General features: G+C 44.2%; 1 protein-coding gene across 8 annotated transcripts in view; it reads right to left on the reverse strand.

Moving 5' to 3' along the window:
* Positions 1–524: 524 nt before the first annotated feature.
* NCOA2 (nuclear receptor coactivator 2) overlaps positions 525–26,421 on the reverse strand; it is a 263,532-nt gene continuing 237,635 nt past the window's right edge. For all 8 annotated transcript variants that reach the window (XM_079796731.1, XM_079796728.1, XM_079796724.1 and 5 more), the window contains 10 exons: positions 26,120–26,332; positions 23,997–24,126; positions 18,751–18,916; positions 15,970–16,248; positions 14,422–14,502; positions 12,967–13,201; positions 11,181–11,358; positions 10,423–10,621; positions 8,315–8,404; positions 525–4,376 (listed from right to left, as the gene is read on the reverse strand). In XM_079796731.1, coding sequence (XP_079652857.1) covers positions 4,365–4,376; positions 8,315–8,404; positions 10,423–10,621; positions 11,181–11,358; positions 12,967–13,201; positions 14,422–14,502; positions 15,970–16,248; positions 18,751–18,916; positions 23,997–24,126; positions 26,120–26,332 — 1,583 coding nt within the window. In that variant the 3' untranslated portion in view covers positions 525–4,364. The remainder of the gene's footprint in view (positions 4,377–8,314; positions 8,405–10,422; positions 10,622–11,180; positions 11,359–12,966; positions 13,202–14,421; positions 14,503–15,969; positions 16,249–18,750; positions 18,917–23,996; positions 24,127–26,119; positions 26,333–26,421) is intronic.

A 26,421-nucleotide genomic window follows, 5' to 3' on the forward strand; every position in this document is an offset into this window, starting at 1 on the left:
GTAGTCAACAGTATTGACAGAGTTTTCTAATCACTCTTTTTGTTTTTGGTATACCTGGGTTTTAGGCATTGTACCTACATTGTTTATTAACTATCTAACAAACCAATCCATTAAAACTATCATTACCCGGCCAGTGTGGCTCAATGGTTGAGTGTGGACCTGTGAACCAGAAGGTCATAGGTTTGATTCCTGGTCAGGGCACATGCCCAGATTATGGGCTCAATCCCCAGTGTGGGGCGTGCAGGAGGCAGCTGATTCTCTCTCATCATTGATGTTTCTATCTCTCTCTCACCCTCCCTTCTCTGAAATCAATAAAAATATATATTTTTTAAAAATCACCCTTCTTGGCTTCAAATGAAAAATCCATAAAATGGGTCGCTGAGAGAATCAAATGTTAACGTGCTGAACACAGTGTCCACTCCTGCATAAATGTAAGACATTATTAAATTGCAAGTCAGGTATTTTAAATTATTTAAATGCATTTATGAATGAAGGTACAATATAAACACAATACACTCTCCAAAGCCATGTAAAACCCGAAGGCATTAAAATTTATTAAATGATGCAATAACAACAGAATTCTTTATTTACAATAGCATTATTTAACATCAAATAAGCAAAGAGCATCAGCAAAGCAATATTAACTTGCATAAATGTATTTAAAATTTCTCTGAATATATCTACCTTTGCATAAACTGCTCACACGAGAAATACAAACATCGATGCAGGTGAACAAGGTGATGTTCAGAGTCAACTCCATTTGGAAAATAAACCACAACCTGAAACACGGTAAGCTTTCTCCTGAAGAACCATAGTTAATATATTGCTTAATTTTACCCTTGTATAATCTTTTCATATACACACATCTCAGATGCAACTTCATGAGGAACTGTACAAATAAAACCCACAAATGACAAAGGAAAAAAGAGACAGTTAAATGTTTGAAGAAATGTATCATCATCACCATCCAACAACGTAAAGGTTGAGCGATGATGTACTTATTCAAAAAGTTGTACACAATTCACTATACAAATATAATACATCGGACAGCTATGTAGGAATATACAAGACTTAAAAACAGATCTAAGGCATTATGCTAGATTTTAGCATTTTGAGGTTCTTGCACATAGCTTTTACCTGTAGTAAGAAACTTAAAAGATTTTGTTTTAGTCTATAAAGAAACACCAGGGAGAAAATTCTAATTAAAATCGAAGCCACTACAGTAATTTTCGTTTGTGCAGAGAATGCTTTGCTCTGAGGCAGCACACTACCATACAAATACTAGAAAATTTTAAATTCACACCAACAATTAATGGCTTAAGTTGCATTTCAAAATTGATTGTGTATCTTTGGGTTCTACAGTGGATGTGGGCCACCCATTTCATGTGGTCAGCCCATATGAACTCCATTTTTAAACACAGATTAAAAATTGCATTATATAAACTGCAAAAACATTGCTTTCAATTATTACAGGCCATAGGATATACACGTGGGAGGGGACATTTTAATCTTTGAGTCAAACGAATTCATTGTAGTCAAAGAGCTCACTTCACTTTCCAACTCACCACATTACATGAACACTTAAATGAGTCTTACAACCAAGTGAATGTATGTATACTTTTCACATTATTTGTTTTTCACATTTAGTAATAAAAGTAAAACACTGATTCTTTGTCCTATTAACGAAAACCAAGGACTCAGTCTAACAAATTTACTGTGTACAGCATGAGAAATACTGATAACGAAGGGCATCGATTTGGCTTTTGCTTCCACAGTGATCAATATGATCAGAGGATTCCTTCACTTACTCTTCTTCTCTTAATTAGATGTAAAGCAAAACCCATTCATTCCCTGATCTGAGCCATAAGAGAATTTATAATCTCTTTTCCTTCAAAATAGCTGTGATCATGAATTATTCGAAATGACCAGCATCACTGGTTTACAGATTTATCTGACTTGGGGTTGACATTAAAACACAGTGGGCAGATGGGCAAACAGTAAAAGATACACAGATTTTTTAAAATTTTTTTGGACAGTGTTACAGTGAAAGGGGACTTAAAACTCAAAACAAAACAAATCTAGCTTAAACTCCATTTCTCCTTTGTGCTGTGTGAGGTTAAAGTCATTCTAAGTCACATGTTTCTAAAAAGCAACTTAAAACTGGTCACATGACATCGTGTAGGACATAAGCCTTGGCACACGGATTCGGTCACGGAGTTCTGGGCCAACGTCTGCTCGTTTTATCCATCGCAGGTGGGCAACCCAGGGTTTGGTTGAGAAGAGTAGAGCCTGGTGAGGGGGCATGCGGACTGATGGCCCCGAGCAGTGCTGTTCTGGGCCACCTCCCTGTAGTGAGACCCCTCTCAAGTGGAAAAAGTATCGAAATGCAAATTTCCAGAAAGTTTCTTTAGTATGGAGCAACACCTTCAGACTGTCTACTTACCATTTATCTTTGGGCTACCGGTATGTCTCTCTCTATAATCCATCACTGGTACATATAGGGAGAGATATACATATAAATAGGGGTAGTCTGTCCATTGTCCACCCGGCCACAAATAAACAATCAATCAAATTTCAAGGAAAAACCTCTCTGTTCCTAAAAAGCCTGGCTTAGTGAGATATAAAATGCTTTGCTTTTTAGACATCAAAAAGACACCATTCTGAAATTTAGGTAAGAAAGTCTTAGGGGTTGGGGAGAAATAGCTCAAAAAAGGTAATCAGTTTCTTAGTATTGCATTTGTCTGAAACTGACACCAATTAATAAAAGATTATTCCCCTTCCCGTGTGGGTGAGAGAAACAACCATGAAAGTGGCCTGCTCAGCACAGGTGGTCTTCCCGAGGTTCATTAAGAAAGAATATAAACATATAAAAATCAAGAACTGGGTCCTACAGCGGCTGCATATCATATAGATTGGATAAATTATTTATGAGCAGAATCACAAGGTTTAGAAAATAAAAAGTCTCAAGTCTACAAATTAGGTCTAATCAAGGCATTGATATCCTTTACAAAACACCTTTAGGAGACACTGCTATTAAGATAATCTAATTTAATACTGAAGTACCTCATTTTTGAGTTAATTCCACAATATGTATACCTCACAAAAATTATACAATTAAAACACGTTCTCAACTTAAATTATTGCTTGTTTACATATAAATTGGATTTTATGTACCTTACAAAACTTCGGCTTAGCACTGCTAAAAAAACAAAATAAAAAACACATGGCGGAGGTGACCCCTGTCGTGTCTCTGCTGCTGTCAGCGTGAAACACGCTAAGATTTCCTGTGTTGTGGGTCTGTGTCGCTGGGACCAGGACAGACACGCTTTGGGAGCAGGTGTCATCAGTGGGATCGGGGGCGTGCTGACTCTGCTCCTCTCCTTGCCAGTAAATGCATTTTTCTGAAATTTAAGTTAGCAATTGCTAAGTGGCTGGCAAAATATTTAAGGAAATAAGGGGCTTATCTGGTTTCTGTTGCTTTTATTGTTTTGTTAAATGAATGAAAGTGGGGCGGGGGAGGACTGGGGAGGAAGAGGAGATGCTAATCCAAGCTGTCTGATCAATGGAAAGGGAACTTAATTTGAAAATGAATAATATTTCTTCTTGATTAATGATTTAGATGAACTTGTTTGGTTTTAACAAACAAAAAACAAAAATAAAAAAAAGGAAAAAGTCCTTGTTACGTGAACAGCCCTCTCACGTGCTCCTTTTCGTCTGTTCATTAGCTGGAAGCTCTTCCCAACTTGGTCTTGAGAGCTTTCTGCAGATATCGGTCTTCACTTTGTGGGCGTCTCTGTCCATACAGCGCTGTCCATGGTGTCTGCCCTGCTTTTATCCCAAATGCAGTTTGATTTTTTTAGAAACCCTTTTCTTTCCCCAGATGAAATCGTCATCTTTTGTACAAGACTGATTAGCCAGGGAAAACAAAGCAGGAAACCAGTGTCTGGAACCAAACAGGAGCAGAACAAGAGCACGGTTGTTTTCCTTAAATACGTACATTTAAATACATTCAATCTGACATGGGGATGAACTTTGCCTGTCAACATTTACTTCGCAGGAGAGATCTAAGTTGCACTAAGGTGAATGCAGTGAACAGACTGAGCAACTGTCTGGACACAAGCTTCAGGCTGTCGAGAGAGAGAGAGAGAGAGAGAGAGAGAGAGAGAGAGAGAGAGAGAGGCAGCCCCTCTTGCAGCTGCCAGTCCCCGGGCCAGGCCCGCGTCTGCTGAGCTCGTTGGGCAGACCTGGCTGGCAGGCCGGTGGGGTCAAAACAAATAGACGCAGCTCTCCATCCCAGACCAGGAAGTGTTGTGAGCAAGTGAGCCCAGTCAGCTGAAGAAAGAAGCAACCAGCTACCTTCAGTGTCAGCAGTATTTCTGCAGAAAAACAGAAAGATCTCTGAATATGTGGTAAAACCATCACAGAGCCCACCACAAAAACATCAAAATATTCGGCGGTAAACAAGGCCAGCCCCAAAGGCTGCCTCTGGACGAGGTGCACCTGACTTAGCAGACAGATGGCACTGTCCCCAACGAACACACGATGCTGGCAAAGGCCAGCAGAGCCCACAGGCTAGTGAAGGACACTGCAATGGGCTTCCGACTGCTCCTTCGAATGACTGCTGCCCCTCAGCAATGACATCCTCGCCCGCCCCAATCTCTCCCGCCTGCTCAGAAAGCACGAGACTCCCAGTGGCTGAACTGCCCCTGCCTTTTGACAGCATCTGACCCAGAAGCGACACCACTTTCTTAATCCTTCCTCAGCATCACCCAGTACAAACCCAATTCCTATAAAATAAAAGGTCTCTCTCTTTTTAAAAAAATTTACTTTTAAAAATATATTTTTATTGATTTCAGAGAAGGAGAGAGAGAAACATCAACGATGAGAGAGAATCATTGATCAGCTGCCTCCTGCACACCCCCTACTAGGTATCAAACATGCAACCCGGGCATGTGCCCTGACCAGGAATCAAACAGTGATCACCTGGTCTACAGGTCAAGGCTCAATCACTGAGCCACAATGGCCAGGCTAAAAGGACCCTCTTGACTCTCCTACGGAAATACTCCCAAGGTTCCATGGGTGTGTTCTCTCTGGCAAGCTAAATCACCCAGGGTGTTTGCTCAACAGGTATTCTTGCTAGTTTCTGGTTGGTTATGCGCTGACAATCGATTTGAATGACTGGATCCCCAGGGCTATACACTTGTTACTGTAGTGAGCAAGATCCATGTGCCGGTGTTTCTCTGGCTGGTGAACGTGTATCTGTCAATGCTTTTTCTTTGGCTATTGACTATAGATAGACACTCTCCCCCAAGCAAATATTAATTGAGTACCTACTCTGTGCCAGGTTCTGGGGATATAATCATAACAAGCCATTTCTGGTCACTGCTATCAAAACACCGCTGAATGGGCCAGGAAGGCAATTAAAGAAGAGTGTCATCCGAGTTATGTGAGGGGAACATTAGTTGCTGTGGGAACATATAACTGCTTGCTCCTGGGATTTAGATACTGAGACACAGAATTTTAGCACATCAGGGCCATTAACGCTGATCTAGTTTAAGTAAGATCAGGGAGGAAGTCAACCCAGAACAATGGATTTCACCAGAGCACCTTGGAAAGCGATATGGGGAAACTGGCCAGCTCATGAGTTCTAGGAGCCAGAGGTGCAGTTACCTGCCTGGGCACTTACACAATTCCCCACCCACCCCCCCACCCCCAACCTGAAAGGTGAGCCCAGGACACCTCCGGTTATATTTTCTCTTATAGAACACGCAGTGTACCTTTCTTGGTAATGTTTCTCCCTAATTTGTGTCACTACATGATTTTGCATGGAAATACTTGAAGGTTCTGACTGAAATATGAAAAAAAAATCCTTCAAATTCCAGTTTATCTGGAAAAAAATGCTAACGGAGAAGATTTATATCCTTCAGAACTTTAAGGCAGGGTTCTTTAACATGGACCGACATCAGTAAGCGGCTCTGAGCCAGACTCAGGTTAGTGACAGACGCTGAGCACGGATGGCATGTGTCGCTGGAGTGGCAGGGTGGGGCATGCCATCCAGCTGTGCCACGGAGTGGAGAGTCATTGAACCCTTTTGCACTTAATATTCCTTAGAGCTGTGTGAGGATTAAACAAAAGAATGTACACAGAGCGTTTAAATAGTTCCTGGGACATAATAAATGCTCAGTAAATGTCATCATCAGCATCATCACCAACTCAAAGCGAATCCTAGTTTCCATAACACCAGTAAATACAAGTAATTACAACTATGCTTTATCCAAGAGCCATGAGACTGGGCAGTGAACTCAATTTTAATATGTATAAATATGAAAATATAAAGGAATGCTATAACAGGTCCTATAAATTTTGGTTAAAATAAAATACCCGTCCTTCTCTAGTTTTTTTGGGTAAGTCCACAATTGTATATACCAGATCTGCTTAAAGCAAGCTATAATTTTAATCTCCACTTATAGACAAATGGAACACAGATTCAATTAATAATGAATCACAGTGGTTTCTAGCTCAGCAAATAGAACCCGATTACCAATAAAAATTCTGAGAAGTTCTTTGATTTGCCACAGCACAGAGCACAGCCCAGCACACGGGGTAAGTGACAGCTCTCTGCGCCCACGTCAGCGGCGGTGACACGGCAGTGATGTCGCTATTACTCATGGATTAGAAGGGATCTACTGTACACAGCCTTCTCTGAGGAAACAGGAGTGTCCGTGACAGACTGTTCTCTGGCCTGAACGCTCAGCATAAACAGAGGACAGATGGGTAAGCCAGACTCAAGAGGGGACTGGGAGAAACAGAGAAAGTGCGAGGGTGCAAATGAACCCCTCGGTTCCGAAGGCACCTCTGATGTAGAGTGCCTCCGGGACTACTGAAGTCGCCTTTTGTGATCCGAACGACAATTCTTCCTTCCAGGTTCAGCGGGTGCCCATCCGGCACCGGGCCCTCGGGGCCCACCCTGCCCAGCGCCAGCTCTGCAATTAGTGGAGCGTGGGCGTCCCTGCCTCTCCCTCCTTTCTCCGGGGCTGCTCGGGTGGCCCTCTGCTCCTATGCTCTGACCCACCGCTTCCGAGCTGTGTGACCTTGGACAGGTGACCTAATCCTGAGCTTCACTCTTCACATCGAAAAATGTCGGGAGGCCCGGTTAGAGACCACAGGCCATTCCCTCTCCCCCGCCCCAAGATTAAGAACCAGCGCGTGAGGCCGAGGGCTCGGCTAAGGGTCTTTCTCTTCCCTGCAGGAGGGCAGCAGGAAGGAGCTAACCTGCTCCTTTCCGGCCTTCTCCAGGGTTAGCTGTCTAAACCCGGAGGAAAGCCCCTGGGAGGCGGGCAGCAGAGTACAGGGCGAAGGACACACAGGAGCTCAGAGGCCGGGTTCACGGCCGGCTGGTGCGGGACCTCGGGCAGGGCTCTACACGGCAGAGCTGTACTTGTGCCAGCACTTGTGTGGTTCGAACGAGGTCACTTAAACAAAGCTCGGCGAGAATGGGCGTGCAGTCAGTGCTCAATACACACCGGGGCGTCTGTGATTTTAAAGAAGAGCGAGCGCTCTGCTTCAGCCAGGCCAGTCTTTTCTGTTTGGAGGTGATGCAGCGGCAGAGGGAGACAAGGCAAGTGAATCCCCGGGTCGTGGCAGACAGAAGGGGGACTGGCTGCTGGCCTGGCCCAGGAAGAGCTGCTGGAGCCGTTTATTTTTGTAGGAAATTTAACATCAATTCTACATTTTCTCCGTTGAGAGGGAATTTTTAACTTAAAAGAGAGTATCTAGTGCTCACATATCCCTTGTCTTAAGAGCCCCCCAGGGCAACTGTGACAGAGCTTTCCTGTAACGGAGCCCCTGCTAGGCCCACAAGGCACTGGGTTCTAAGCACTAATTAGTCTACTGCTTCAAGACTATATGTTGAACATGGTAATATTACTCTCCTTAGAACAACTGTCAAGGTAACAAGGAAAGAATACACAAGATTGTTGCCTAAACAAAATGGAATATAGACAAACATGTAAGCAAACATAAATTCAATGGTCTGCCCTAATATGACTAATTCACCGCCACTTTATGTTCTGCTTTGCTATAATATCATTCCAGGACAAAATTAGTGTTCTTAATTCATACATCACCATCAGCTCAATTAAAATCAGTTTAAAGGGATAATTACTCACACAGAACCATTGTAAGTCAGATAAATTTAGGAGATATTAAAAAAAAAATCACAAGCATTCTAACTATCTTCAATCACTCTGCCAATTTGGGTCCATAAAACATTCATGCTCACTTTACCCAATTCGCACATTTCTCTGTTTCTTACCCGTGATGCGTCTCCCTCCTGCTTGATCATATCCATTCCAGGCAGCTGGTTTGAGAAAAGGCTGCCTCCCCGCAGAGCAGGATCATTAACCTGCGGGCAACAAGACAGGGCGACAGGCATCTTTAGCGGGACGTCCAGCAGTGTGGTGGGGAACAGCCAACCACCAACCTCCCCCTTCTGGAACTGAGGAGTAAGTGATGGGGAAAGATGACTATGTAAAAATGGCAGTCCTCTAGCGTATGGAGGAACATGAAAATAAACACACGTTAATATACTAGCTGCCTTCAGATTAAATTTTATTTGTATTCTGTATAGAAATTCAATAGAGATGATCATATTAGGAACATTTTCATATCATATCATATTCATTTTGGGGGCTGAATTACACTAATGACTCATATTTGGGACTTTGAAGACATCTGAGAGGCTCCTCATATCCTTGGTTACTCAGCAAATTATAGATGAGTCAGAGCCAGTGTGAATCTGAATTTGGGGACTCTTCCAAGACTAAGTGAGCTGTTCATTAGCATTTGTCCATGTCTTTTTTTTTTTTTTTTAAATATATTTTATTGATTTTTACAGAGAGGAAGGGAGAGGGATAGAGAGTTAGAAACATGGATGAGAGAGACACATCGATCAGCTGCCTCCTGCACACCCCCTAATGGGAATGTGCCCGCAACCAAGGTACATGCCCTTGACTGGAATCGAACCTGGGACCCTTGAATCCGCAGGCCGACGCTCTATCCACTGAGCCAAACCGGTTAGGGCTGTCCATGTCTTTTACCAATGACAAAGTGAATGTACAAATGCTGGTAGAGGATTTTGTCATGAGACACACACTGCCGTTGTGTTTTGGGGGCATCCAAAATAACGGTGATATTCGAAAGGTTGAAATCCATGCAAAAGTTTCAGAGCAATATGGACTATTACAAATGCATCCATTACACTTGGGTAGGTTGACTAGGACCCATACTAGATTAGACCAGCTCAGTAGCCATCACTTCTCCTAGGAAGCAAATCAGGAACCACTAGAGGCCCATTTTTACAGAAAACTCAACATCAACACTACATCTCATGCACCACTATGCTTTTTTATTAATATCTTCTTATAGAATAAAAACACTGAGGCACTGCAAAATTCTGTACATTTTTAGTAAATTGTGGTTTACCAACCTCAGAAACAGACGTAATCCAACTTAATCTTCACCTTTCTCACAATTGTGATCTAACGGAAATTCATGGTGCTGTCAATGGCTTATTGGGTAAGTCATTTAAACTTTCCCTGTCCCGATTTCTCCAGATATGAAATCCGATTCAGGGTCCTTGCCATATCTACACTTTGAATGAACTACTCAGGAAGTAGAATGCCAAGCATTTTGTGCCCCTTAAAAATAAGATTTTCTATAAACACAATTTTAAAATTATTAACCCACACCTTTACCCCTGGCTCAGCCCTACCCAGCTTTTTGAGTCCCAGGCTGGCTCCTGAGATACCAGATGCTTTGAGTCTCTTCCCCACCAGTGGCACTGGTGTATACTTAGGAGTGGGAGAACTGTTTCAATGTTATTCAACATAAAACAGGACCATTAAAAAAATACTGACAAGAAAACCATGGCATCCACATCCAAAGATGACAGAACTAGTTTTGGGTCACCCCTGTCAGCCTCCTCGCAGGAGTGAAGTATCATTTAAAGCTAATTGGATGGCAGGTAGCTTGGCCTGTGATCCATCTGGTTTTATATTTAGAAAAAAAAAAATCAGTTCTTAAACTAGAAATCCAAATAAAGCTATTTAGAAAGCACATTCACCATTCCATGTTCAGAGATTCATTTTAGCTGTTGCTAAATTCATCAAATAAGAGAAAAATTTAAATGACAAGAAAGTTAAGAAATGTTTTCAAAGTTGCTTGAGCAGTCAGAAATTCTTTGATGTGTATTTTGTCATTTAACAAGTATTCCTGATAATCACACTAACATAGGTGAAAAAACACTCCTCAAAATAAACGTGGGAGTTGACAGCAGATGCTGAGTACAAGGGAAGATTCACTGAAATGAAGAAACAGACAAAACGTGATGATCGGAAGACACGGGCTCCTCAGCGTGCTCACCTGCTCGGGACCCATGGAGGACAGCCCTGACGTAGGCACGGAGGTCACTGAGGTCATGCTGATCTGTCCTGTCATCTGGTTCATGTTGCTCATCCCACCTGTGTTGGTCGCCATGGATACATTGATGTTCATATTGTTATTGTACATGCTGGTGTTCGCTTGCTGCCCAAAGTGTGGTGGGGACTGCTGTGAAAACATGCTGGAATGCAATGGGAAGATGACAATGTCAGCGCCCAGTGCAAACAGGCGGGCGGCCTGGAGCACTTGCTCCTCCGGCATTTACTTGAGTGAAGGAACCGAGGCGGAGAGAACCCAGGGTGGGACAGCCAGCAGGTGCTGAGGCCAGAAAGAGCAGGGCCTGAAGTGCTTAACGAGGCTGCAGGGGCGGCCGCAGCACCGGGAAGGTCTGGAAGGCTGCTGCCCACTTTTGTGTCTGTGCTGGACAAGCGTTGTGGTTGTTCCCTTTACTCATACGCACTGATAAGGATGGCTTCTAGGGCACTGCCTTCTTCAGCAGTTCATAAGCTGCCGGGGTGCTACCTTCTGAGGGGGTTCCTTTTACTTCCAAGGAAAAGACTTCAGACTAAGCTTTTTCAAATTCTGGTGACTTCTGCCCTAGGAAAAGCAAGCTGGCTTACTTAGCAGTTTATTTGGTATCGCTTGCTTGTGTAAAGAAAACCACAGAAAAGAGACCTGTGGTCTATAGGAAGATTCCCTGGTGATCATTTATATAAAAAAGATACAGAAACACAGCATACCTGTTTCCACCCATAGACCCCTGTGCCCAGCCGTTCATGTCAGAGGAGGCCTGATAGGCGGGGCTGGCCTGGGTCTGCTGCAGCATGGGGCTCTGCGTGTGCGCCATTCGGGGTGACATCAGAGGGCTCTGGGGTGTGGTAGCCCCAGTAAAACCGGGATCAGGTTGCTGACTTATTCCTTAAAAACCAAAAGAGAAATCCAAAGGAGACTGTTAGTTTGATTGTAGTGACTAGGGAAAAAGAAAGAGAGCATTCAAGTTAAATACACACAGAAAATTACTTTCAAATATCTGCTCATGTACTGGTTAATTACATATATTTTAAAAAGATTCCAAGGTGGGATAAAATGTGTGAAGAAAAATATCTCCATGTCTTAATTCTCACAGCAGTTACAGGGGTGCCTAGGAACCATATTAACCATCATGGCTAGAGGTAGAGAGAGAAAATATTATTTTCCCCCATAAACCTTTCCAAATCAAGAATGGTCAAACATATACTTTTCTTTAACCTGAAATAGTCTTTAAATTTTTATATGTCACTATAAGGACTGTTTAAGCAGAATTGAAGTTTCACTATATATAAAAAGTCAACATATTTGAGTGATATTTTTACTGAATTAATGTCATTCTCTATGAGGCAGATGCATTTTTACAAATAAGCAACTGCATTCACGGCGAGCTCCTCTGTCTGCAGAAAGGGCTCGCTGGTGCGCAGTGCTATCCAGGACGAGCAGGAAGAGGGAACAAGTCAATGCAAGCTTCTTGTTCAGTTTAAGAATCAAGTGGCATTTAGACCAAATGGGGGAGAAATGCCGAGAAGACTATTCTAAACCATCAAGAAGGAAATAGACGAGAGGAGCTCGGAAACAAAGGAGGCAGCTTCTCGGGAAATTTCAGGGGTGATGTTGAGGTAAGCAGGTTTTTGCCCAGAAGACATGTAAAACATGCATATTTAATCAATATTTAAATTAGCTATAAAGGAAAAGTTGAAGATCACACAGGAAAAAGCTGCACATTATCTTTCTGTGTGTGTTTTTTTTAAGAAACACAAATACTTGATAGTTACAGATAAAGCTGGCAAAAGATAGGCAAAGTCATTTTGAATATTAATGTAAGCACGTACTTTTGTCAATAATTCAACTATTAATTGAACATGACATGCACATGAATATTAACATTGATGACACTACACATTTGCCTCTTAAGGCTGACACAACAAATCAATATGAAGAAAACCAAGAGGCCTTCCATTGTGGATCCTATATAGCATTTCTCAAGGATTATCTATTCATTAAAAATCTGGTATAAACTTTGAAGTCTTTATTTTTCAAAGTTGTAGAATGTCTCTAATATTTACATTTCTATATGGCTTTCAACATTTTGTGTATGTCTATTGATTTGTTTGAGTCAGACTCAGAGGTTCAAATACAAATACATATATATCCACCTGTGTTTACAGACACGGACATAAACACATAGATCCATACACGCGCACACACACGAGTGGTGGATGCACTGAACACTCACACTGACTTCGGTCATTCTTAAAGTAAGACCTGCACTCAGAGAAAAGGTGGTACCTGAGCTGAGAGACTGGAAGGTACTGTGCTGGACCTGGGGACTCCTGACAGGCCCCAACTGTCCTCCCAGGTTGCCTATCATTCCCTGGTTAGCCAGAGCCATCTGGGAGCCATGCAAAGAGCTGTGAGAGAGGAGCTGTGACCCAGGACTGGGGGACACTGGGGAGAAAGGACTGGAGAAAGGTGGTGGGGATGTAAGTCCAGTACCGTAGTTTGGAGGAAATGGAAACTGCTGTGCATTTGTCTGGGGGACCCGTGGGTTGCTCATAGTTGCGGGCATCCCACTAGGAGCCACCATGCTTGATGTCATATTCAACCCTTGGCCTCTCATCATCAAAGTCCTTTGCTGAACTTGCTGCTGCTGATGCATCTGTCTCTGGCGGAGATGCTGGTTCAGGATCTCCCTCTGCCTCTGGGCCAGCATCTGGGCATTAATAGGTGCCTGAAACGGGGCAGCACAGGGTGGGAAACGTTGGGGTAGACACAGGTTGAAAAACAAAGTGTATATTAGAAATGGGATAAAAAATGGTACAGTCTCGTGCAAAATTATTTGGAAAATACATTTACATGGAAAGAACACTAGAGCTGAGCGACTACTGATGGTTGAGAACGTGAGCTTCTAAGTTCTAGAGATGATTATTCTGAAACATGTCATGATGTACACAGGTAAGCCCAATGTTGTACATAGGTAAGTGCAATGTAAGCACCAATTAACTTGGGGCTTGAGGTGAGAGGACCTCACGGTAAGTCCAGTCCCTCCTGTCAGAGGACTCTGACCTCAACTTTGAGAATGGCAATTCCTGAAGCCCTTCAGAAAAGGCTGAGCAGAGGCAGGGAGAGAGGCGGCAGCGACAGGTGACGGGAAGAGAGGCCGGCACTTGGGGGCCCTAGCAATATACAGCCGACACTCATTATTCGTGGATTCCATATCTGTGCACTCCTTTCCTCACTAAAATGGATTTGTATCCCAAATCAATATTCACAGCACTGCCGCCATGTCATTTACAGACACGTGCAAAGTGGTGGGTAATTTGAGACCCCCTGTGCCTGCTCCCTCCTGACTCCGCCTTCTGGTTCCCGCCCTCAGACTGCAAACAATTGTCCTGTTTGGGGATACTTGCTTCCACTGGCTCACACTGTGGCACTTTTTGTTGGCCGTGCTGTTTCAGAGGGCTCCTGAGAGCAGTGCTGCAGGGCGGGCAGCGTTCCTGAGCACGAGGCCCGGATGTGCCTCACAGAGGAAATATGACATTAGGTGAGTTGTAGGACTATTGGCTGTGAGTTCAATGTCAAAGAATGAACAATACATATTAAATGAGCTGTTTTCAAATGGAAACACACCTAAAACAAGGTCATGTATTGCTAGGTTGCTGAAAATGTGTGATTAGAGGCTTATAGGAACCTAACCCTCTACTTCTAGGAGCAGTAGTTCTATGTCCACTAATTCTTGCTTGCAGTAACTTTATGGAACACAACATGTGAATAATGGAATTGCTTGCACCGCAATAACAATGGCAATGGTTAGGAGAACTACGAAAGATGACTGAATGATGTTACAGATCCCGTGTTCGTCAGATCATCTGGCATCTAAGTTACTTCACGCGGGACATCAAGCGGGGAGAAATGGACCCAGCAAAAGCTGATGGCGGGGCTGCCCCTTACCTGTGTTGGTACTCCGGGCCTCAGAGTCAGGTTGGACACATTGGACACATTGCTCATTTGATTCATAAGGGGCTGGCGATTCTAAATGGATACACATAGGAATCAGTACACTTAAAAAACCCTATACCCTGAGTGGCCAGATTATTATGATCTCTGAACACATAATAATCTGGCCAGTGTATTTGTATCTCAAATGGGTACCAAAAGTATTCTAGACTTTTGCTAGAGATCAACCACCTATTTGCCCTGAGCTTTCTATCAGCCAGTGCAAAGGGGAAAGCTGATCAGGTGCACGATTTATAGTATCTTTGATATCAAATAAATGAGGTACTCAAGAGAAGTACACTGAGTGGCCAGATTATTATGCATTCAGAGATCATAATAATCTGGCCACTCAGTGCATATTTTATTTCAAATCACCTTCCTAACAAAATCACCTTCCACCCAACATCTGCCTGCTGCTGGGCACTGAGCCCCGGGCTTGCAGCTGGATTCTCGCGGAAGCCATTTCTGAATGAGGTGTCACACTGCTCATAACTGGGAACTCACTTTGGACTGTTTGGAAAACACACTGTTCCAAAGGGAGAAAGGGAGGCGAATGACCAGAAAAGGAGGCCAAGAGGAAGACTAGAAAAAGGCAGGTGCTCATCACTCAGAGAAATGAAAGGAGATTGGAAAGCCGCAACATGATGACGGCTGTAGTACAGAAATCTGCCGGGCTTGTTGCTGACAGGGACCATTTCTGTCATAGACAGGACTCCTGACAGGAGCAGCTGGTGTTCTGAGTGCTCGGTTTGGGCTCGGAACTGTGCTGGGTCCCTCAAATATACATATACCGCCCTGTACTGTACAACAAGCCCATTTTACAGAATGAAAACTGAGGCTCAGAGAGCTCAAGATTAGACCATCCTATATAATAAAAGCCTAATATGCAAATCGACCAAACGGAACAGCTGGTTGCTATGATGCATGCTAACCACCAGGGGGAAGATGCTCAATGCAGGAGCTGCCCCCAGCCCGCAGATCAGCCAAGGGAGGTGTCAGCAGGGCACCACGCCCCCCCCCCCCCGCCCCGATCGCCCTGCCAGTCGCCCTGCAGAGGGAGGCGACTGGCAGCAGCAGTGGGGGGTGGGGCCGGCGAGTGGGCAGTGCCAGGCCGGCCAAGGTGGGTGCCAGCAGGGCCCCCCCCCCCCCATCACCCCACCGGTCACCCCTCAGATCGGCCCTGATCGCCAGTCAGGTCTAGGGACCCTACCTGTGCACGATTTTCGTGCACCAGGCCTCTAGTTAGTAAAGAATGGAGTTAGGGTATTAAAGGATAGCTACTCTGTACTGGAGTTAGTGGAGGAGAAAGAAAGAAAGGAGTAGAAAGGAGTATGAAAATTGTAGGATCATCTTGGAGAAGTTTTCACCCTCCTAGAAAGCATGGAATGAGACCGAAGGCATCCAAAGGACACACGATTACTGCTCCATCTGACATCTGTTTTCCCTGTGCCCCTCACCCCCTACTCCCCACCCCGGGCTTCCAGGCACCCACAGAACACATACCTGCTGTGCTTGGAGGCGATGCTGCAGTTGGAGCCTGAGCTGATTCGGCTGGTTCTGCACCAGGCCTGTGGGCCTGAGGCTGGGTCTGGGCTGCATGCGGAGTGTGGCGTAACTAGGCCGCTGCCCCATGCTGTGGAAGTTGGGGTCCTGCATGGGAGAATAGCTCCCCTGGGCCATCTGGGCCTGAGATGCGTACTGCTGGGGGAAGACGGGCGCCTTCTGCTCCAGCATCATGTTGGAGTCCTGGCTCGAGAACTGGTCCGGATCGACTGCCTGGCTCTGAAGACAAAGCCCAAGGAACAAACAAAGAAATAAAGAAACCAACAACAGCAGAGGGAATGTAAGGCTGGTTTCTCTCACTGTCAGAGATTTGAAGCCTTTTATACTATCCTCACTACACAAAGGGACTTTTAGGTTGACTTCACTTTTCTTTCTAGGAAAGCCTTTGTGTGAGGCAGGAAGCTGGGGTCAGGCCTGACGTCCCTGTCATTTCTTCCCAGGGAAGGGACCCATGGGCCACGACTATGAAAGCTGCCTACTCACTCCACCAATCAGATGCTGACCTGGACTTTAAATGTGCCTGTTTCATGTTTTCTTGATAGATTATTCATACCTGTATAGTTCACTTTAATGAGCAACCACCTTGGTATCTAGTTGGGATCAGCAGTGTTGGGGTCCCCACAAGCATTACTCCCATTTTGAGATAATGAAACTGAGACTTGGAGAGGTGAAACAAATTGCAAGAAGCCAACCTGGGTTCCAGTCCAATCTGTTGGTTTCAGTCCAGTCTGTGACTTAGGACCTGAGCTACTCATCAGTATGATACACTGCCTTTATTTTATTAAGAAATATATATCTTTATTGATTTCAGAGGGGAAGGGAGAGGGAGAGAGAGAGAGAGAAACATTGATTGGTTGCCTCCTATATGCACCCAGACCAGGAATCGAACCTGCGACCTTTTGGTGCACAGGAAGATGCTCTAACCAACTGAGCCACACCGGCCAGGGCCCCATGATAGTTTTGAAAATGTGGATGGATCTATGTGGGGGAAACCATTCATTGTTGAATTACTATTCTAACTAAATCCACAAAACTACCTCAGAACTTTAAATATCTGGCCATCTTTAGCCCTGGCGGGTGTGACCGTTGTTTGGGAATCATCTGGTGCACCGAAAGGTTGCTGGTTTGATCCCTGGTCAGGGCACATGCCAGGGGCGTGCAGGAGGCAGCTGATGGATGTTTCCCTCTCACATCAATTTTTCTCTCCCTCTCTCTCTAAAAATCAATTAAAAAATAAATACGTATTTGCCCAACTTTAACAGAAAATTTAATTTCCATTTTCAAAGAAAACACATTTCTGATGAGTACAAATAAAGTCCACTACTACTTCACATTTCCCAGCCTCACCTACTAATAAGCACATTTCCATAATTCAGTTTAATATGATATAACGATGATATATTTGATGAGACAAAATAGGAGTAATACAAAGAAGTGGAAAAAACAAGACTAAAATGTTAAATGATGAAATGACGCCAGTTTTGATAAAAACAATGCACTCAGCAAACCCAAGGATCACATTTTTAAATGTCACTGAGACAAAACTCAAGGACAACAACACTGAATGCTGAATTCTAACTACCACCCAAGGCAAAGCCAGCCAGCCACACAGGAAATAGTTAAACTCCATTTTCCTTTCAAGTTATATCAAGTCATTTCTTTCCATTCTGCTGTTCTCAGTATGAATTCACAAGTCTGAACTCCCACTTATGTCTGCGAACTATGGGGATTATGATGAGACTGTTTTTAACGCTTCAGAAGTCTCCAATGACTGCACCACCTTCATCGCAGACCTCACGGCACGTCAGACGTGCAAGAAGTCGATTCGACACTGGGAGGTGCTTTTTAGTAACAAGAAACAAAGATGATTCATGCTGCTAAGAGAGGAAGACAGAAACACAACCGTGATCGTTTTTTCTAGGTTCCTCCTTACACAGTTAATCAGAAAGGCGGCTTCACACCAGTTTAGCTAGGTAGCCAGCTTCAGAAAGGCTATGTTAGTTCATGAGACTGTGCGAGGTAATTTATGATATTACTGCTATAAAGTAATCTTACAGCAGAGACTTACTTAAAAGTTACCAACTAGGTACCAGGAGGAAGGAAGCTAACTGAGTACTCTAAAATTGGTTAACTTCTTGATATTCCCACTTATGCTTAAATATCCTAAATATTGTTGTGGGCTAAACCCATGCAAAGGTCAAAATGATTAATGAGCTACAGCGACCTCTAAATTGACTTCTGCTACCGTGTGTGCAAAGTATTCTTTTAGAACAAATAGCTTTCTTTCACTGGCCCACACACGTAAGATTCATATGGTGATCATGGGTACTGGGTTTGAGGAAAGCACTCAAGGTCACCTGGGCACCAATGTTCCATTCTGCGTGTCCCGCCCTGTCGTTAGGGGAGCTGGAAACACAACCGTGATCGTTTTTTCTAGGTTCCTCCTTACACAGTTAATCAGAAAGGCGGCTTCACTGTGTTTCTGCCTCTCAGCTGAATAACCCAAATTCTACGTAAAGCTCATTGCCAGTGTTGTTCCGTTCTTGGGCCGGAGTTTATGAGGGAGTCACAAGGAGAGGGGCAGAGAGGAACCAGAGCTAGAGGGGCACGAGGTGAGAAGGTATTCTAAAACGCAGGCTGCAGAGTATCTGTGGGCAAAAGGAAACGAACATCTTTGTGCCCACGAGATGCTCAGCCCCGCCAGCTTCCGCCTGCGCGTACCTGGCTGACCAGTTCGGGTATTCCCAAAGCTCTGTCAATCTCCTCCAGGCCGTCGAAGTTCCGCAAGGCCAGGTAGAGCTGGTCCAGGAGAGCGCCCTCGTCGCTGGGAGACTCGGCGGCAGGGTGTGGGCACAGCAGGTCATCGGGGGAGCTGCCGAACGGCTGCCTGCAAAGACAAGACTTCGGCTTGGGCCCGTGGAAAAGCTAGCTGATTGCAGAACATTATTATTCCTTAAGGACTGAAGTCTCAGTTGACTCCTGGGATCTTTGTAGTAAAATACTGTACCAGCCGGACACAGAACAAAATGACCTATGCGAGTCCAGGGCCCACCTGGCCATTAGTGTTTCCACAAATGGACGCTGACCCCACAAGCACATATATGTTTACTTTGCACTGAAGTGATTAAAGGACCTTTCCTGAACTTTACCAGGAAAGTCTGATTGATTGAATAGTCTTATCTCATAGGAGGCTGTGCTGACCCACCCGGGAGAGGCTAGAGCACGAGAGGCATAAAGCCACGTGAATTTCTGAACTCGGCTGTCGCTAGACTAAACTTCACTGGACTAACAGGACCCTTCTTAGTCGCCCATAAGCAGGACTCGGGAACATGAAAGCCCTCCTGAGTTAGCCAAGAGAAGCCGATCATGAACCTGCAAAGTATGTTTGTTAATCTAGAAGGTGATAGGTGATAAAACCATAACATTAAACTCCAAATTCTATGGTATATAAAACTCCCCAAATTGAAATTAACTGACAAATTGGGGGAGATTTTTAAAAAGAGCATCTGAGTCACTTTAACACCAAAGGGGAAATGATACCTATCTTTCCAAAATAGTCTAAATTTGTACCCTTTGAGTTACTATATGATGTCTTGGAGGAAATAAGTTTACAGGTGAGTAACTTCATTCTTAAGTGAACACAGGGACGAAGCTGCCTCTTTCGCCCAGTTGAACACGCCATGTTTTCTGAGGATAGCTGGATATGCCACAGTGGCCTAGAATCCAGAAATCCTGAAATGCTGATTATTAAAGCCAACAATTTCAAAAGTTGTAACAACACAGTACATTAAAAATAATCTAGACTCTCCACTGATCCCTAGTTACTTGTAAAGAAAAGCACCCAATCAAGGTCCCTCGAGGACACCCCTCACCCCCTGTCCCTGGCTCCAAGCCTGTAGCCCCACTGCCTCCGAGGCACTGGACCCAGTTGAAGGACATAGTAGACTTCACATGAGCCTACCACCAGTTACACGCACGCACCAGGCACTCGGGCTTCCACCCACACCCTCAGCCTCTCCTCTCACTGGGGACCCTGCACCTGCCTCCTCTCCCCAGCATTGCTGTGGCTCTCGGTAAACAGCAGGCACTGAAATAGCTCCCCCACGGCCCTGCCATACCTTCCCAGAACTCACATTTAAATACAAATGTGATCAGATCACTCCTCTACCGCTGCTTGGGGAGGGGGAGGGAGGAGCAGACAAACACGGCAACCAGGAGAAAACCACAGGACTGCATGTCATGGAAGCAAAGGCAGAAGGAAATTCCCGAGGAGTGACCAGCATTTGGATGTGGTAAATTTCACGCAAAAAGAAGCTCAAGTCAGCCAGCGTGGATGTTGGCCCTGTACCAGGTCTTTTAGGCTGAGACCTCATTCCCCAAAGATGCAATTCACGTGGGGCATTCAAGTATTTCCTTTGTCTAGCTTTATTTAAAGATTTTCAACTCCTGTTTCTCCAGACGTTTCATTCCTACACCCCCGCCCCCCCGCCCCCGCCCGGCCCCTCATCTCTCCACTGGCGATAGGTTCATGGGAAACCATACCATTGCCCTCACTTTTCACATGTGTTCCAAAATCCTGCAGCTACTACGTGATGAGAAATAGTCAACACAAGAAACTTTACATTTCAAACAACAGAAAACCAAGTTAACTAAAAAAAATTGAATTTAATGTGAAAGCAAATCTTTCATGAAAGACAGCGATTCTATTTTAAGGAAAAAAAATCACTTTTATAAATCCAACAGAAATCTTCAAACAAATCATCTATACATTATGGAACTACAGAAAATGGAAATTCAGCTACAAATCAGTGTGTATGGGGATATGTTAGAGATTTAAGGGCTACTGTCTTTTTGAAATATGCACATAAACTAATGCTTGGTTCATAAAACACTAACAAACCCATGCCTAAGCAGGTGGGCTGTAAAAATATAAATGGTGATGGTGACAGTTATAGAGGGGATTTTTAGAAAAACACTGCTTTCCTTTTATTTCAGGAGGGATGCTGTTAGAACCTGTTACCATCACCTCTGAGGCTCTATGGCAGTTAAGATTAGCTTGAAGTTGGTCATCACTTCCTTCCAAACGCAATTATTTAAAATAAAATACGTGGGATGAGTGCCTGGAAAGACTGAAATAACTTCTAAAGTGGCGAAAATATTTTGTTCACACAGTTCTTAGACACAGACAGTTGGAGACAGTGACCGAGGGGATAGCATAGGCTACGTTGAACCCCAGAAACTGCATAGCACACCTCACTCTGCATCTGGACTCAGTAAAATCAGAATTCTTCCCTTTTAAACAAACAAACAAACAAACAAACAAACAAACAAACCAATTAAGCAACCAACCAACCAGAACTCTCATCTGTTTGGGCAACTGAAAATCCTAATTCTGGGCTTAGGATGAGTTCCCTAGAAACTAATCTTTCACATTTCATTCAAAAACAACTATTAAGTGTTGGATTTATTTGTATTTTATTTTTTTACTATTTTTATTTATTTCAGAGAGAGAAAAGGAGAGGGAGAGAGAGATAGAAACACCAATGATGAGAGAGAATCATTGACTGGCTGCCTCCTGCACACCCCCTACTGGGGATCGAGCCCACAACCCAGGCATGTGCCCCTGACCAGAATCGAACCTGAGATACTTCAGTCCATAGGCTGACGCTCTATCCACTGAGCCAAACCAGCTAGGGCTGGGTGGGTTTTAACATACCAAATGAACATATTTAGGAAAAGAACAACCCTCCCCACACTGTGAAATTACACTCAAAGTCTCCCTGTCTGTTCTTCCAGCCTCATTGCCACTCACGGTGCAGTGGGAGGACCAGCGGTAGCGGCATCACCTGGGCTTTGTTGGGAATGCAGACTCCTGGGTGCCACCCAGACCTGCCTTTCCGTGAGACCCCAGAGGTGGTTCACAGGCTCAGTGTGGCTTGAAAACACTTGTTTTGCTGGGACAGTGTGGCTCAGTGGTTGAGCACTGACCTATAAACCAGGAGGTCATGGTTCCATTCCTGGTCAGGGCACATGCCTGTGTTATGGGCTTGATCCCTGGTGGGGGGCATGCAGGAGGCAGCCGATCAATGATTCTCTCTCATCATTGATGTTTCTATCCTTCTTTCCCCCTCTTCCTCTCTGAAATCAATAAAAACATATCCCCCTTAGTGAATGGCATACAGCAGGTGAGCACCCTTCCTTTTGTAGACAGTTATTAAGCAGTTCCATTAATCTTTTCTTTCAGTGCAATAACCAGCTCTCTACTTTTCTCACCAATCCTACTGCTGGGCTCATATTCATCTTCCGCTATTTTTTGGGTCATTGAATCCTCTGAATCCTTTATTACTCACTTTAGAGAAAGGAAAACGGGCACACACTGCAACCCTGCGCTGTGCAGCCCCGACTACGACAAAAGCATCACATCCCAGAGAGGGACTCACTCAGAAATTTGCATTTTTAAGCAGCTCTGGAAATGTAGCCTACCTGTGTGAAGCTCCAGAAACCCTGTTGACTTTCATCATTTGTGCATTTGATAAGAGAATTATATGATTTGAGACTAGAATAATCCCAGAAGGACATAAACATTCACTCTGCAAAAAGGTCTTCATGGAGCCTCCAATCCCAACTCTTTCCATATGAGCCTCAAGGCCACATTCCTCCAGTTTATGTTTTCTAAGAGGTTTGCTTCCTGGAAAGCAAAGCCTGCATCCTTCGAGTTCCCACACTGCCTCTTGCTCAGGCCCCAGCTCTCTCCCGGCCGTAGGCTCTCGCCCACTCCGCTGGCTGGGCAGTGCCATCACTCAGGCCTCCAGGTCCTCTCTGCAACACCGGCTCCCAGTGCTCTGTAAAACCCAGTGAGATCTGCAGGAACACAACTGTGATGTTGCCTTTGCCGGGAATAGCACAAAACAAAAAACAGCGATGAGCTGAAACTCAGACATTCTCCAAGCCACGGGTGATGGGTGCGTTTTTATCCATAAAGCAAAGCAAAGTCAAAGAGCTACCCTGAGACTGCTGGGCTGAGCTGAGGGACCCTGGGGGAGACCCAAGTAAGTAGTGATGTCACATCTGGCAGAGACCACTGCAAATTCTTCCTTAATAAAAGTGCCCCCCAATTTCAATCCCAGATGTTTCACTAACTGAGATCTGTTATGAACTCCCAGTGAAATTACCAATGTACTTAGGGAAATAGGTCAATCACTGAATTTAGAACTTCAAGAAATCCAGATTTTGAAAGTATTAAATAAAAAAATTTAGAAATAATGATTAATGTAATATTTAAAGATATAAAGATAAAATCACAAAAACAGCCCTAGCCGGTTTGGCTCAGTGGATAAAGCATTGGCCTGCAGACTAAAGGGTCCCAGGTTTGATTCCGGCCAAAGGCACATGCCCAGGTTGTGGGCTCAATCCGCCCCCCAGTAGGGGATGTGCAGGAAGCAGCCAATCAATGATTCTCTTTCATCATTGATGTTTCTATCTCTCTAGCTCTCTTCCTTCCTCTCTGAAATCAATAAAAATATATTTAAAAAAAATCACAAAAATAAGCAAGCAGAAAGAGATTATGAAAAATAACCGGGCAAATAGAACTCTTAGAAATGAACAATATATACCAAATACCAGGTAGTATCAATAAATCCATACCTAGACACACTGTAGTAAAGCTACAACACAGCAAATACAAAGAACTGTTCAAAAGACATTAGAAAGAAAAAGATCACCTACAAGGAAATGAAAATGATTAGACTGATAATCACAACCAAAAAAACTCAATAAACTTGATCAGACACCACATCCTTTTTCAAAAAACGATTTCAAAGGCTTAATGTACAAAGTCTGAATTCTTCAGTTTGGTCAGGCCCCAGCTATTAAAAGGAGGGGACTGACTCTGGGCACAGGCATGTGTAAAATAACGTACAGAACTCGGGAAGCAGCTCTCCCGGACCTCCTGGGGGCTCAGGACTCACCTGCTTTGGCTGGCGAAGGAGGCCTGGTCTATGGGCAGGATGCTCTCAGGCCACGGGGCGGTCTGGTTTGGAGGAGCTTGTTGTTGACTATACTGGGCGCCTCCCATGTTCATCTCTAACTCAGATGGCCCTAGAAAAGAAGACAAAAGCCCAAAAATCTTACAACTTGTAATCAGGGAAGGATCTGTTTCTGCTATGTAATACAAAGCAAAACACCTGGTCTTCAGAAAATGAAAAAGACAGGAGGAACAGTAATCAGGTGAAAATAAGACACTCTTTGTTCTGATACAGAGATACGGGCAGTGAACATCAAGGCTAATCACCCGCTTCAAGGGCGGTGCAGAGCAGCAGCTGTACGCCTCTTCTTGCCCCAGGACCCTTTATATTCTGTCAAAAAAGACCTTGTCTATGTGGGTTGTATCTTGTTGAAATTTACTTTGTTGGAAATTAAAACTGGCCAATAGAAAAACTATCACTTCATTTAAAAATCTTTATAATAAACCCAGTATATGTTCACACAAACTTTTTTTGAATGAAAAAACAAACAAACAAAAAAACCCAACACCACCTTTTACTGATGTTTTACATTTTTGAAAATCACTTTAATGTCCTGACTGACAGAAGAGAGTCAGAATTTCCTACTCGCTTCCACATTCCAGCCCCCGCGAGAGGAGCAGAGTGAGGAAGGAAAACAGTGTCTTAGCATTATTATGAAAATAGTCTGGGCCTGGCAGACGCCCTTTCCAAAGGGCGCCGGGGTCCTGGGCCGTCCTGTGAGAGGCGCTGGTCTGCGCGTGCTCTAGAACCTACTGGGTTCAGTGACTCTCCAGTGAGTAAGGGTGGAGCAGAAAGGAGGCCAGTAGCTCAGACATGCTCATTCTTAATAGCTCTTTTTCTGGATATAAGGTACTTATTATGATGATTTTTAAATAAAGAAAAAATTTTTTTAATTTCCCAGTTTAATTTTGCATGGAATTCTGGTCATTTTTTAGCATTTCTCATGCAACCTCAAATGACAAGAATTTGTTTGGGAACCACTCATTAACTTGAAGTAGATTCTCTGTAGAAAGGTGACAGGAATGTCATCTTTCAGAAACAATAACCCCAAATGCACTGAGCAGTTCAGTAGCTGGTTAGGAAAACAGATGCCAGAGGTGGGATGAGGAGACTGCACCACCTCCTTCAAACAACCATGGCACCTTTCCATCATCAGTTAGCTCCTCCTCATGGCACAATATCTAAGTATATGAAGCAGAACATAAATGCCAACTTATCTGAGCTATGCTAATGTATAAGAGGAAGGTTACTGTCAATGATTAAAAAAAATAATCTTGAGTATGAGCTGCATTGACCATTAATATTTTTTAATAATGGCTTTATTGAGCTATAATTCGCATAGCATACAATTTATTTATAGTATACCATCCCGTGGGTTTAATATATTTACAGATGGTACAACCTCCACGACAATCAAGTTTGGAATATTTTTATTCTCCCCCAAAGAAAAACCATTGGGAGTCACTCCCCATTCTGCCCCCACACCCAGACCCCCAGACCCCCAGTCCTAGGTAAACACTAATCAACTTTCTCTACAGATCTTCCTATTCTGGACATTTCATATAAAGGGAGTCATGCAATACACCTGACCATTAATTTTTATTAACATGTGAACGGTATCCAAACAAAATTCTACTGATCCTCACAATGGGTGAGACGTTCCGTAAGACTTGCACCTTCATGAGGACCCGGGAGAGTCGGGTTAACAGTGGAGAGCAGTGGCCTAGGAACCCGCACTGGAAGGTCCTGGGGTGACCCTGATGTTCACCCAGAGTTAGCAACCACTGCTGCATCACTGAAATGCTTCTCCAAAATACACCATTTATAGGGGACACTAACTCACTGCCCCGAAAGCTGAAATTAGGTAATTTAATGAAAAGAAAACATCACAAAGGTAGCTGGCTCTCTTAGGTAACTGAAAAACCTTTGAGTTTCTATACAGAGTTCCAGCAAAATCCCACTCATGACAGCTTGACATGGGGGACACCTAAATGGCAAATTAGGAGCCTGTCTTGGGAGCACTTACGGAGCTGAAAACAGAAGCAAAGCCAGGAGCACCACCTTACCTAGATTCATGACCTGAGACTGAAGCATCTGCCTTTGGCCAGGCTGGCTGCTGGGTCTCATGGGGATGCTGGCGGCTGGATTCCGAATCATTCCTCCTTGGAGCGTCCTGTTCATGGCGCTGGCGGTAGCAGCACAGGTGACTCGCACGGAACTCTGCGGCGCCCACTCCCCAGATGGCATGGTGGGCCGGGCAGCGTTACTACCTATCATCCCTGAAGGCAAGCCAGAGAAGACAGAGACATGCAGAAACTGAAAACATACTCACCACGTGTGAACGCCACACAATCTTACTCTGAGCGAG

Source organism: Cnephaeus nilssonii (genome assembly GCF_951640355.1).
Source record: "Cnephaeus nilssonii genome assembly, chromosome: 18".
NCBI lineage: Eukaryota > Metazoa > Chordata > Mammalia > Chiroptera > Vespertilionidae > Cnephaeus > Cnephaeus nilssonii.